Genomic DNA, 11,463 nt, shown 5'->3' on the forward strand with positions numbered 1-11,463 from the left:
CCCCCGGTCGTCGTCCGTCGCGATGCTCGCCCCCCCCGGCGAGCACCCCCACCACGATGGAGGCCTCTCCAACTCCCCGGCCCCGGAGAAGGCCTTTCTCGGGCTGATTTGGACCTCGAGCATCTTGTCCCTGCTGGCGGCGCTGCTGCTCTTGTGGACCCTGCGAACCATCCCGCGGACGCGGCGAAACTTGACCCTGCACCTGATCGGCTTCCTGTCCATGGCCCAGGTGGGGTCCTGTGTGTCGTGGTTCATGAAGCGCCCCGGGGCCGAGGTCGATGGGCTGTGTGTGGCATCTGCCGGGCTGGGGCTCTTCTGCCAGGTGGCCACCTTTCTCCTTTGCTGCTCCATCGCCACGCATTACATTTTGACCGTCCGCCGGCGGGGGTCCGAGTCGAGCGCTGCCCGGCGCGCGGCCCGGACTGCCGAGCGTGCGGCCCCCGGCCTGCAGCGCTGGGCCGTCCGCCACCGAGCGTACCTCACCTACGGCGCGGTGTGCTTCCTTGTCCCGCTCCTTTGTGCGGTGGTGCCCCTGTCCATGGGGATGTTCGTCCGAGGCGGCGGCCATCCCAGCGACATCGGGTGCTGGTTCGATGGCGAGCGCTTTGCCTGGGCGCGGCTGCTCTTTTTCGACAGTTGGATCGTCCTGTCCTGGTTCTACATCGGTGTGGTGTTGCTGCTGGCGCGTCGGTGCGAGCTGGTCCTTTGCCCGGCCGGGAGGGGGCGGGCCCGGTTGGCTCGGTCTCTTTCGCCCTTCCCTCCGGGGCCCTTGGGGCGCGGCCGCCCGGGCAGTCACACATTGCTGACCCTCCTGCGCCTCCCTCACTTCCCCGTGTCGATGAACGGTCGCACGCAGCGAGCTCAACACCATTCGGGCCTTCCACCAACTGTTCGAGCCCTTCGTCCACAATGCCGTGCACACCCGACGCATCGTCCATGGGGTGCTGCTGAATTTCCTGCTCTGCTGGATGTGGAGCTCGATCCTGGCCCTGCTGTCGTTGATCGACGACATCCAGACGGTCTTTGGGGGTGTTGCGGCCTCGGGCTCCGGGTCCGGGTCGAGCCCAAGCGGGCCGCTCAGCGCTGCCCAGGTCATGATGGTCATCCTGCTGCTGGCTTTCGGCATCTTCTCCCCGCTACAGGGGTTCCTGAATTTGCTGGTACGTGACTGCTCCGCGCCTGTCGGCTGGCGCCCCCCCCCCCCTGCCTGGTGAGACTGACATGTTGGCGCTTGTCGACGCCGCCCTCGGGGTGGAAAGTTGATGCTCGCTCGGTCGCCGCTCTTCCTCCAGGGTTTCCGTCTGATGGCGGTGCGGGCTGTGCCGGGCTGGCTGCTGCCGCTGGCCGGGCGTGCGCTGCGTCTGCCCCCGATGCCCGAGTACGTGGATGCCCTGTCCTCGGAGGAGCGGGCACAAGCATGGCGGGCACACCTGGTCGAGGCCATCGGCCCGCTGGACCTGTCGGCTGATGAGAAAATCACCGGCCAGGTGCCGGAGCTCGGAATCGAGGCGGCCAGTCTGCTGCCCAGCCCGCAGACCAAATTCAGCCCCCTCCTCCCGGGCCTGGGAGGCAGTGTGGACCCCTTCGTCGGGGGGCCCTCGCGGGGTGTCACCCTCGGCAATGACGAGTACACACCGTTGATGATGGCTGGCCATCAGGCGTCCGGAGCCGGCGGCTTCGGTGGTGGCGGCCCGGGCTCCGGGTCCTCCTGGCATCAAGATGCCCCAGCGGGGGCCCCCTTCTCGCCGGCCGAGCTGGGGCTGGTGCTTGGCGAGCCCCTGGCCGGGACAGCACTCCCCCCGGGTGCCGAATCCCCGAGCATCAGCCTCCCGGCCGAGCCGGGGTCCCGCGGTGTTTCGGCCCCCGAAGTGGAAGACCCGCTGCTCGAGGCACTCAGCTGGGTGGTGCATGTGGCCCCGGCGTGCTTTGACCGAGCCGGCGGCCTGGCCGAGCTTCCTGCCGCCGAGCCGGGCCGGCCTCGGCCCATGGGCCTGATGGCTTCCAGCTTGCGAGCTCGCTATGCCCAGTCGACGGCCAGCCCGTGCCTGCTCTTCTGCTTTGGCCGCCGGCCCGATGAGCATCCCCTGCCGCTGGCGTCCTACACCGGGCAGCGCCTGACGGCCATGGTGTCCGGCGCGGCGCCGGACCATCCGCTCATCCTGCGGGTGACCCTGCAGCAGTGTCTCCTTCGGGCCCGGTCCGGGGATGCCCCAGTCGAGGCCCCGGGATTGACATTCATTTGCTCCGGACCGGGGCGTGCCCTTCCCGGGGTGCTTTCTCGGCGCCTGTCTCGCTATCGCCTGCTCTACTGGGACGTGGCCGTGGCGGATACCCTGGCCGGGGTGGGCTCCCGGGTGGCGGAGGTCCCTGTGACAGTGGCACCGGCCCGGGCAATTGCCGGGGTCCGGCGGGCCGATCCGGCCGTGGCCCACAGCGGATCTCTGCGAACCGGCTTGCAGCATGCGCACGAGCGCCTGTTGCGGACTTGGGCCGCCGGGCAGGCGGCATCCAGCCCCGGCCTCCCATCTCCGGCGGTCCTTTCCCGGCGTCTTTCAACCCTGTCTACCACGCCGATGGGCACGTCCCCGGCACCTCGGGCTGTCTCTTTGTCGCCGGTGTCGCGGCCTTTGGCGGCCGCCTGGCCAGCCGGCATGGCCACCCCTGCGGCTTCGATGTCGGCCTCGGTGGCGGATCGCCATTCGGATTCGGATATCAGCTGGTCCAGCGATGCCTACTCCAGCGAGGAAGACTCGGATGGTGACCACCCGGCGGCATATCCGGCGATCGACGCCGACAGCCACGGCCAAGACAGTCAATTGGCTTTGGGTCCATCCTCGCTGGCTCCCCCCTTGGCCGGGTGGCCGGCTGCCCGGAGTCCGGCTTTGGCTTTTCCCCCGGTCCCTGCTGGCCGGCCGGTCTTCGATCTGATTTTCCGCCGGAGCCACTCCTTTTCGGACTTCACCGAGCAGGCCATCATCAACGAGTCTCCATGGCCGGGGGGCGCCCCGGCGGCTGGGGGGCGTCCGCGTTCGCGATCCATTTCCTAGGCTGTCGGTGCTTTTGCCGCGTGCCCAATGCACGGCCCATCCGAAGTCCACCGGTTTTGTCCCTGTTTGCCTGGGAGGGGGGGGGGGGCCTCTGTCTTTGCATATGTGTATCGATGCATGGGGGTGTGCATGTGGACTGGCTTGTGATGGATGAGGAAGCAGCATTTGGGTATTCTATTGATGTACATGCTTCCCCTCTCGGCTCTGCGACCGATGGTGTACCTCCGCAGAGGGGAAGGGAGCGGCACGGGTAGAGGGAGAGAGAGAGAGAGAGAGAGAGAAAGGGAGAAGGGAAGAGGAGCGGCGAGGGGGAGGGCAGCGGACTCGGCTGGCTGGCCGAAGGCCAAGCGGGCAAAAGGGCATCGCATAAGCTGGGAAAGGGGGAAATGGCAAAGCAAGGATGAACCATGGCCCGACCGCAGAGTGCGGCATGGTGCCCGCGGGCAGGCCCCAGGCGGGCGCTCAGTCGGTCTTCGGGCCGGAGACCTGGCGCGAGGCGTGGGCCACCTCGGCCAGGCGCTTGAACACCTCCACAGTGCCGGAGATCAGGCCGGCGGTGTGGTAGGGGACGTTGTACTTGCGGCAGAGCTCGGCGACGCGGGGCTGGATGCGGTGGAAGTTGTGGCGGGGAATCGAGGGGAAGAGGTGGTGCTCGATCTGGTAATTGAGGCCGCCGGTGAACCAGGTGTTGAAGACGCTCGGGTGGACATCGCGGCCGGTGATGATCTGCCGCGTGAAGAAGTCGTACGAGCGGTTCTCCTCGGCATCGAGGATGGGCATGCCGTTGTGGTTCAGGGAGAAGACGCTGGCCAGCAGGAGGCCGCAGGCGACGTTGCTGACCATGAAGATGATGAGCGCGCGCCAGGGGCCGGTAAGGAGGACGGAGAAGATAATGAGCCTGTATCGGTGTGGGAGGGCGAAGGAGGGGAGCAGGCAGGCGGGGAGGATGGTGTCAGTATCCGGGGGAGGTGAGGCGCCACAGGGCGGCCGCAGCAGCGGCCGGGTGTCCACGTACAGGGCCCAGTGGCCGAGCAGGCCGAGGGCCTCGAGGCCGCGGTTCGGCACGTCGGCGGCCGTCTGCACGTAAATGACCGACTGGATGGCCCAGGAAAGACGCGCGAAGCTCAGCAGCAGGGGGTAGAAGAAGTTCTGGTGGTCGATCAGGATCTTGGACATGCCCTGGACATCGCCCTCGACGAAGGCCTCGAGGGCGTGCTCCGACCAGGCAAGCAGCGGCATCAGGTCGACATCGGGGTCGGCCTTGTGGACGTTGGGGATGGCGTGGTGGGTGTTGTGCTTGTTCTTCCACCAGGCGACACTGAAGCCCTGGAAGAAGTTGCCAATCATATAGCTGTGTGCGCGTGGGGGGCAGGCGGGCGGGCGGGCGGGCCGGCGGGCGGGCGGAGGTCAGAGGGGGGAGATATGCACCATCGCCCGGGAGGCAGGAGCCGCGTACCCGAAGAGATCGCCCAGGCGGCGGTTCTCGAAGACCTGATGGTGGACGAAATCGTGCGCCAGCCAGCCGCACTGCTGCCAGAAGAGAGCCACCAGCAGGGCACTGACCACGGCGCCGGGGACGGTCTGCCAGTAGTGGGCCACAGCACCGGCCAGCAGGACGATGGCCACGGTGGAAAGCACCTTGAAGGCGTAGTAGGCCTTGCTGGCCTCGAAGAGCCCCTCGGCCTGGAACCGATGCCGCAGGGCGCGCATCTCGGCAACGAAGGCTGGTCGTAGGGGGAGAGCAGGGGGGAAGGGGGGGGGGGAGTCAGCCAGGCAGGGAGAAAGGTAAGAAGGAAAGGCGCAGGCCGGGAATGCCCACGAGGGGAGCATGGTCGGTGGAGACGCACGAGAGGGCGGGATCCGCTCGGAGGGGGCGATCTCACCGATCTGGTACTGGGCCAGCATCTTGAAGGTGCCGACCGGGTGGAAGGCCTGGAAGGCATCGGCCGCATCCTCGCCGGAGTAGGTCATGATCAGCGGCCCGCCCGGGTGCCGGGGAACGAAGGAGGTCACATCGTACACCTTGTCGTGCAGGATCAGCAGGCACCGACGCCCGGCGCGGATTTCCCGCGCGGCCTGGGTGCTGGCGATGTCGGCCGAGGTGGTGGCCTGGCTGAGAGCCTCGGCCGACGGGACGGCACAGGCCTTGGTCACCTCGTCCCAAGTAAAGAGGCGCATCGGGCCGGAGGAGGCCTCCTTGCCCAGGACATCAACCTTGGTGGGGGCGGATGAAAGCTCGGGAGGCATGGTGAATGTGTGTGTGTGTGGGCGTCACGAGCGAGCGTCAAAGGGAGTGGCGCGGCGTGGAGGTCGGGCGGAGGGGGAGGGCAACGGGGAGGCGGCGCGGAGGCAGGAGGTGATGGTGGCACAGACTGCGGCGGAGAGGCAGCGGGAAGCCATTCCGGGCTCCCGGACACTGCGTCTTGGATGGTTCTTCAGCGAGAGTGAAGCCCACCGGGGGGGGGGGGGGGGGGGGGGGGGGGGGGGGGGGGGGGGGGGGGGGGGGGGGGGGGGCCACCTCCAAGCGGAAGGCCGCCGGTGTGTTGGTGGGGATCCATGTGTGCGGGTGCGTGCGCGTGCGCGTGCGCGTGGGCCGGTGAGTGAGCGGGTGAGTAAGTGCGCGGCCGGGGCCCGGGTGGATGTGGGGTGTTGCTGCCAACACTCTGGGGCGGCCCCAACCGTGGTGCATCTCGCCCCAGGGGGAGGAGGCGCGCCCCAGTGGCCGGGGGGCGGGCCGAGCGGCCGCAACGTGGCGCGGGCCGAGAGTCTGCGCCCGTGTGAAATCGCGCCCGGGGGACCATCACTCGCGCACAAACGGACACACATACGCACGCAGGCACACGCGCACATGCTTGAGGACCGGTGCGATAGTGGGCGCATGACCGGCGCCCCCCCCCCGAGAGCCAACGAGTCGGGCCCTCGAACCTCCATCCCCCCTGGGCGCCGGCCGGCCCCCCTGGCGCAGGATCGGGGGAGGATAACAACAACACGCCCATGTCGGCCGGCCCCGAGAACACGGCCGGCCCATGCGGTGCCGGGTCCCTTGAGACTAGGCGTGGTTTGGCCGGGACCCGGTGGCGAAAGGCAGCCTCGGCGGTCAGCCGGGGGTTGGAAGAAAGATGGCAAGCCACGGCCGGGGAGCGCGGAACTCGGGGCCGGATGAGTGCGCTTGTTTGCGGTCGGCCCCAAATCCCCCAGCCCGGCGGGGCCCGCCCGGACGAGGGTCGGGGCCTGTCCGTCGGCCCCACCCTGGCCCGGCAAAGGGGCCCCAGGCCCGAGGCCCAAGCAGCGAGCGAGAGCGAGAGCGAGAGCGAGAGAGAGAGAGAGAGAGAAGCACGCGGGAAGAACCTCGCACGCGTGGTTCGGCAGGAAGCATGCCTCGCGGCCCCGGGGGGCGCGCCATCCACGGTAGGACGGCGCCTGGCCGAGCGGCACAGGGGCCGGGGGGGGGGGGCGGGGACCGGAGCCGGTGTTTGCACGTGGAGACTGGCTGTCTAGGCGAGAATGTGCCTCGGCCGTCGTCGGCCTCCAAGCTCTCGGACCCGGGGGCCGGATCATCGCGCATTGCAGCCAGATGTGCCGATGGATCGGCCGAGCGAACAGGCCGCGCGCCCGCGGCCGCAGCACTCCCACCTCGTCATCGAGCCAACGTGGTTCGCCCCCGGGCCCTGTTGCCCCCCCCCCTCCCCCCCCCCCGCCGCCCCTCGCCCCTCTCCCCCCTTTGGGCCCCCTCCATGCCCAACTCCATCTCCCCCCCCTCGGCCGGGCAGTCATCCGGCCCGCCGGGCAGCCGCTCCGGTTCTCCCCGACCCGGAGCAAGGGACCCAAGGAGGCGATCACCGCCGCCGTCGTTGTTGTGGCGGCGGGCCGCGGCCGGCCAAGCATGGTGGGCCCACGCAGGGCCAGCCTCCGCCCGCCCGGGCGCCACGTTGGCCAGGCTCCGGAGTGCGGTGGCAACCGCTCGGTCGGTCCAACCGGGCAAACACCCGGGCGCCGGTGCCGGTGCTCTCATCCCAGAATGCGACCAGTCGTCCACATCCATGTGATACCCTCGCATTTGATCATGCAACAATACTGCCAACGCCCGGTCCGTCGAGCGGGCCCGCGGAGTGGCGGCCGAAATATCGGTTAAAATTGTCCCCCCAGCCTCCGTTGTGTCTTGTCCCTTCGTCCGCCCCCCCCCCCCCCCGGGCTAGTCCCCGATCGTTTGCTCTGCCGATGTTCCCTCTCCCCCCCGGGGAGGGGGAGAGAGCGCCGAAGCGGATGAACATTGTGCCGAGTTTGCGGCATTCCTCCCATCCCCGGTCCTTCTGCGTCGCTTGTTGTCCCTCGCTTGCCCTTGCTGCTCGATATCTCGGCGGCAACCGGCCGGTCGGCGGCGGCTGGTGGCCAGCCGGCGGTCGTGTCCGGACAAATGCGCCGCCCTCCCCGCCCCGCCCCAGGGATGCCGGCAGGAATCCGGGCCAGGGCGGGGTGGCTCGATCCTGCCCGGGGGTGCCTGTCAAATGATCGAGCAGATCTTCCCCCGCCCGGGGCCCTTGTGCGCTGGGCGCTTCTCAGGAGTCATGAGTCCCTACGGCGCTGGTGGGAGATACATCGTTTTTGTTGTTGTTTTTTTCCCCCCTCGGTCCGTGCGCCCTTGGGCCCCGGGGCCGGGGGAGCTCCCCAGGCATTGCACGCGCTACAGTCCAGCGCGCCCCCCCGAGAGGAGGCATTCTCCCCGCCCGGGGTGGACGCTCCCGGAGGACAGTGCTTCTCTCCCCTTGCTCCCCACCTCTCCTGCCCTCTTTTCCCCCCGACTGCACGCGGTCCCCCTGGTGCGTCCTCCCCCCCCCCCTTCTTCTCCCCCGACCTCCCATTCTGCATTCCAGTCTCTGGCACATCCCCGAGTGGGAACCACGGGCCCCCCTGGCACCACAGCATCCCGCCCCCCCCCCCCCCCCCCTCCCCGCTTCCCGCCGTAATGGCCACTCCCCCTCCCTGTCTCTCATCCCAATGCGGGGACATCCTCGCCGCTCTCCTTGAGTGAACCCTCGGCCCCCGTGTGCCTTTTTCCGGGGCCTTTTACCGGTCCCTCCGGGAAGTCAGTGCCTATTGTGCTTCGGGCTACCCCACCATCGGCCTCCCTCTCCACCTTTTCCACCGCTCCCCCTCCCCTCTTGCCCCTTTCGCCCGATCTCCGCTTTGCTCCTCCCTCTCCTCCCCCTCTAGCCCCTCTCCTTTTCTTGGAGATCCCCGACTCCTCGCGCGTCCTCCTGTGCACCGACCTCCACACGCGCACGCGCGTGTGTGTGTGTGTGTGTGTGTGTGTGTGTGGGTGTTGTGACGTGGATCCGAGATTCGGCCAACAGCCATTGCGGCACCCACTCTAATTCCCCGCCTCCCGCTTTCTTCTTCCTCTCTCTCTCTCTCTCTGTGCCTCCGTCTTGTCGCCCCCCTGCCCGACATCATGGATCCATCTCTGGCTGCCGCCGCCGCCGCCGCCCCCCCGGCGTCACCCTCGCTGCGGCTGGTCGTGAATACGCCTACCCCTCCGCGCTCCGCCTCGCCACGTCCATCGCTGGGCTCCCCGACCCGCGATGTGTCCCCCCCGATGACACCCTACCTGACCAAAAGGATCTCCATCGTCGGTGAGCCCATTCGCCTACGGTTGCCGCCTTCCCCCGTCACCGATCCTCCTCGCGCGTCTGGTGCGTCTCGTGGCTGTGCCATTTCTCCCTGGCCCTCCTCCTCCCGAAGCATGGCCTGACTTACCGACACTCTTACCGCCTGTGCGCGCCCGCATGCTCGCCCTCCCTCTCACATCTACCGATCTATGCCTCTCTCTCTCTCTCTCGGTGTGTCCTTCTACGCCCCGTCCCGTGCCACTCCCCCCGCCCCCCTCTCTTTGGGGTTTCCTCCCCGTGGGTCCCATCATAGCACACTTTCCCCCCATCCAGCCCGGGCGTTCGAGTGAAGACGACGCCGAATCCCTGGTGCTCGAGAGCTCGTCAAGCTACGACCTTCGCCAGTCGCGCCAGCAGCCGCCCCAGCACGCCCTCTTGTCAGCCGTTTCCTCGGCCTCCCTCCATCCCTACCGCCCGTCTCTCAAGGCCGCCGTCTTCACCACGCCGTCACGCTACTCCGACGAGGCCCATCCCCCGTCACCCGGTCGGCGCGTCGCTGTTGTGGATTACCACCCCTCGCTGGGCTCGGCCACGCATCCGCCCTTCTCGCTGCCCGCATCGCCGCGCGTCCAGCAGCAGTACCCCTTCACCTACGCGCCTCCCCCGGCCGAGTTCCCCCTCTCCGGCGGTCAATTGGACGCCCTCTCGCGTCAGCTTGGCACGCGGCCCCGGTCCATTGTCACCGAAACGACCACCGCCCTGCTTGTGGACCCACGCGACTTCCCCGGGTCGACTGGTGGTGCTCTTGCCTCGGGTGCTGCCTTCCCGCCGTCGGTCTACCCGCTGGCCAATCCCCTGCCCCTCCCTCCGGCCCCTGCCGCCACAACGGCCTTCCGTGACGGGCAGTTTGGATTTCTCCCCCCTGGCGCCATCCCCGGCACCGGCACCGGCCTTTCGGAGCTCCCCTCGCCTGCGCGGCAATTTGTCTCGGCTCCCCCGGCTCAACGTCCCAGTGTCGAGGACGCCCCTTGCGAGCACGCCGACTTCGCGCTTTTCTTCCCCTCGCTAGCCGGCGATCGGATCATCCTAGGTGCGTGGCTTCGCTGCACTCTTTTTTTTTCCCTTCACCCCACTCCCCCTGCTGCTGTTGCTGCTGCCGCTGCTTCGCAGTGGCCCTCGGCCATCCTGACATCCGTCTCCCCCTCGCCCTCCCCCTCCCTCCTTCCCCATCACGGCCCGCCTCCTGTTGGTAGATACCCCGGCCACTGTCAGATACCACACCCCCATCGAAGGCCGAATCGCCCTCACCCACAACGCCTTCACCTTCCGCGCGCGGCTACACGGCTGGTCATCGGCGGCGGTTTTCCCCTGGGCCCACATCCGGTCCATATCCCGGCACGGACGTAGCGGTGTATCCATCACCACCAATCAGGAGAAGGTGCATGCCCGGCACCTGCGGGCCGAGGAGGGGGGCCTGCCCTGTGTCCCGCTTTCCTTTCTCTTTGAGCCATCCCTGCTTTGAGGTCCCTCGCTCCGGCTGACCGATGTCCCTTCCATCGCGTGGGGCAGTTTGTCTTCTTCGACATTCCAAACCGATCGCGGCTTTACCTCGAGGCCAAGCGCCTTCGCAAATCCGCCGCCACCACCAGCCCCTTCACCGCTGCCTCTTCGCTGAAGGTTCTCCAGCCTGGTGAGCCGTATCCGCTCTTTGAGACTCTTTCCCCCCGCGCCGACCTCCTGGGCGCCTCGCTTCCGCCGTCGCCGCTTGCGGTTTCCCCGTGCGTCGCTGCCCCCTGGACGAGTGGCTTTTGCCAGGGCCCTGCGCTTGGGCCATGGACCTTGTGTCTCCACTCACCGTCCGATCCCCTGACTCTCCCGGTGTTTCTTCCCCTTTCTCTCGCATGCTCCCTTCCTCTCTGCTGCCCTCGCCTCTTGCGCCGGCTTCGCCCCGACGCCCGCACACCCGCATGTGTGACACTCCTGTAATAGGGTGAGCCCCACCGCCAAGGCTTCGCATCTCATTGGCTCCCAAGCAGCTGAGTCCCCGACCCCGCTCAACCGGCCTAAGACTGCCAAGCAGCTTTTCCGCTCGTCCTTCCAGTTCACCAGCTCCAAGTTCCGCCACGCGCGCCACTCGCTCTCTGGACTTGCCACCAGCGCACCCGGTCCATCCTTATCCGCCGGCACTACCGACACGAGCTTGACCCAGACCACCACCTATACCGCGGTGAGTACCGGACCCATTGCTGTGCCGAGCCCACTCCCCGGCGCTTCTCCGGGTGCAGCCTCCTCTGCGCCGGCCCTTGTCACCGCAACAGTCTCAGCCACCTCGCCTCGGTCCTTGAACACCCATCCTGCCCATCCCGCTGTCACCTACTCGCGGCCGATCGTCACGTCCACTGCCACGGCTCCGACTGTCGCCGGGCCCCCCTCGCCGTCACAGCCCCCATTGTTGCTGCCACAGCCGTCGCCGCCACCGCCACCACCTTTGGCCCTGCCTGTCGAACCGGCACCCTTGGCTTCGCCTCCCTTGTCTCCTGCTCTGCCTCCGATTGTCGCCATGGCTGCCTCCGAATCGGCGATGCCGCCGGGTGCGGTGGATGCCGCACCGGCCGTCACGCCGAGCGCCGTATCGCCCACCGCCGCGCAGGAGGCCGTGTCCCCAGCTGCCCCGACTTCCGGTCAGACTGCCATGCCACTGGTCCCCGAGGAGCCGCTCGAGCCGGACACCCCTGTGGACATTTTCCAACATGGCTACCAGTCCTTGAAGGTGTGTGCTCATGCAACACCCCTCTTTCTCCCCCCCCCCC

The 11,463-nt window shown here is 68.2% G+C and overlaps 3 protein-coding genes across 4 annotated transcripts in view; 2 read left to right on the plus strand and 1 right to left on the minus strand.

The window, feature by feature from the left end:
* The first annotated feature begins 9 nt into the window (after window positions 1-9).
* Window positions 10-3,092, plus strand: H696_02799. Of its 2 annotated transcripts, XM_009496698.1 has the most exons (3): window positions 10-690; window positions 857-1,160; window positions 1,260-3,092. In XM_009496698.1, exons 1-3 carry the CDS (start codon window positions 23-25, stop codon window positions 3,045-3,047), a joined length of 2,760 nt encoding a protein of 919 aa, XP_009494973.1. In that variant the 5' UTR covers window positions 10-22; the 3' UTR covers window positions 3,048-3,092. The 2 variants fall into 2 exon arrangements, with proteins under 2 accessions (XP_009494973.1, XP_009494974.1); XM_009496699.1 differs by having other exon boundaries at window positions 10-1,160.
* Window positions 3,093-3,311: 219 nt separating this feature from the next.
* Window positions 3,312-5,423, minus strand: H696_02800 (hypothetical protein). Its single transcript, XM_009496700.1, has 4 exons — window positions 4,895-5,423; window positions 4,504-4,771; window positions 4,063-4,398; window positions 3,312-3,945 (listed from the first exon to the last, which is right to left on the minus strand). Exons 1-4 carry the CDS (start codon window positions 5,292-5,294, stop codon window positions 3,510-3,512), a joined length of 1,440 nt encoding a protein of 479 aa, XP_009494975.1. The 5' UTR covers window positions 5,295-5,423; the 3' UTR covers window positions 3,312-3,509.
* Window positions 5,424-8,496: 3,073 nt separating this feature from the next.
* Window positions 8,497-11,463, plus strand: part of H696_02801 (hypothetical protein) — a gene marked incomplete at both ends in the record, with an annotated part of 5,055 nt that continues 2,088 nt past the window's right edge. The window contains 5 exons of the mRNA XM_009496701.1: window positions 8,497-8,737; window positions 8,967-9,743; window positions 9,907-10,091; window positions 10,223-10,431; window positions 10,643-11,423. Of these exons, the coding sequence (XP_009494976.1) occupies window positions 8,497-8,737; window positions 8,967-9,743; window positions 9,907-10,091; window positions 10,223-10,431; window positions 10,643-11,423 (2,193 nt within the window). The remainder of the gene's footprint in view (window positions 8,738-8,966; window positions 9,744-9,906; window positions 10,092-10,222; window positions 10,432-10,642; window positions 11,424-11,463) is intronic.

This window comes from Fonticula alba (genome assembly GCF_000388065.1).
Source record: "Fonticula alba strain ATCC 38817 unplaced genomic scaffold supercont2.4, whole genome shotgun sequence".
Classification (NCBI taxonomy): domain Eukaryota; order Rotosphaerida; family Fonticulaceae; genus Fonticula; species Fonticula alba.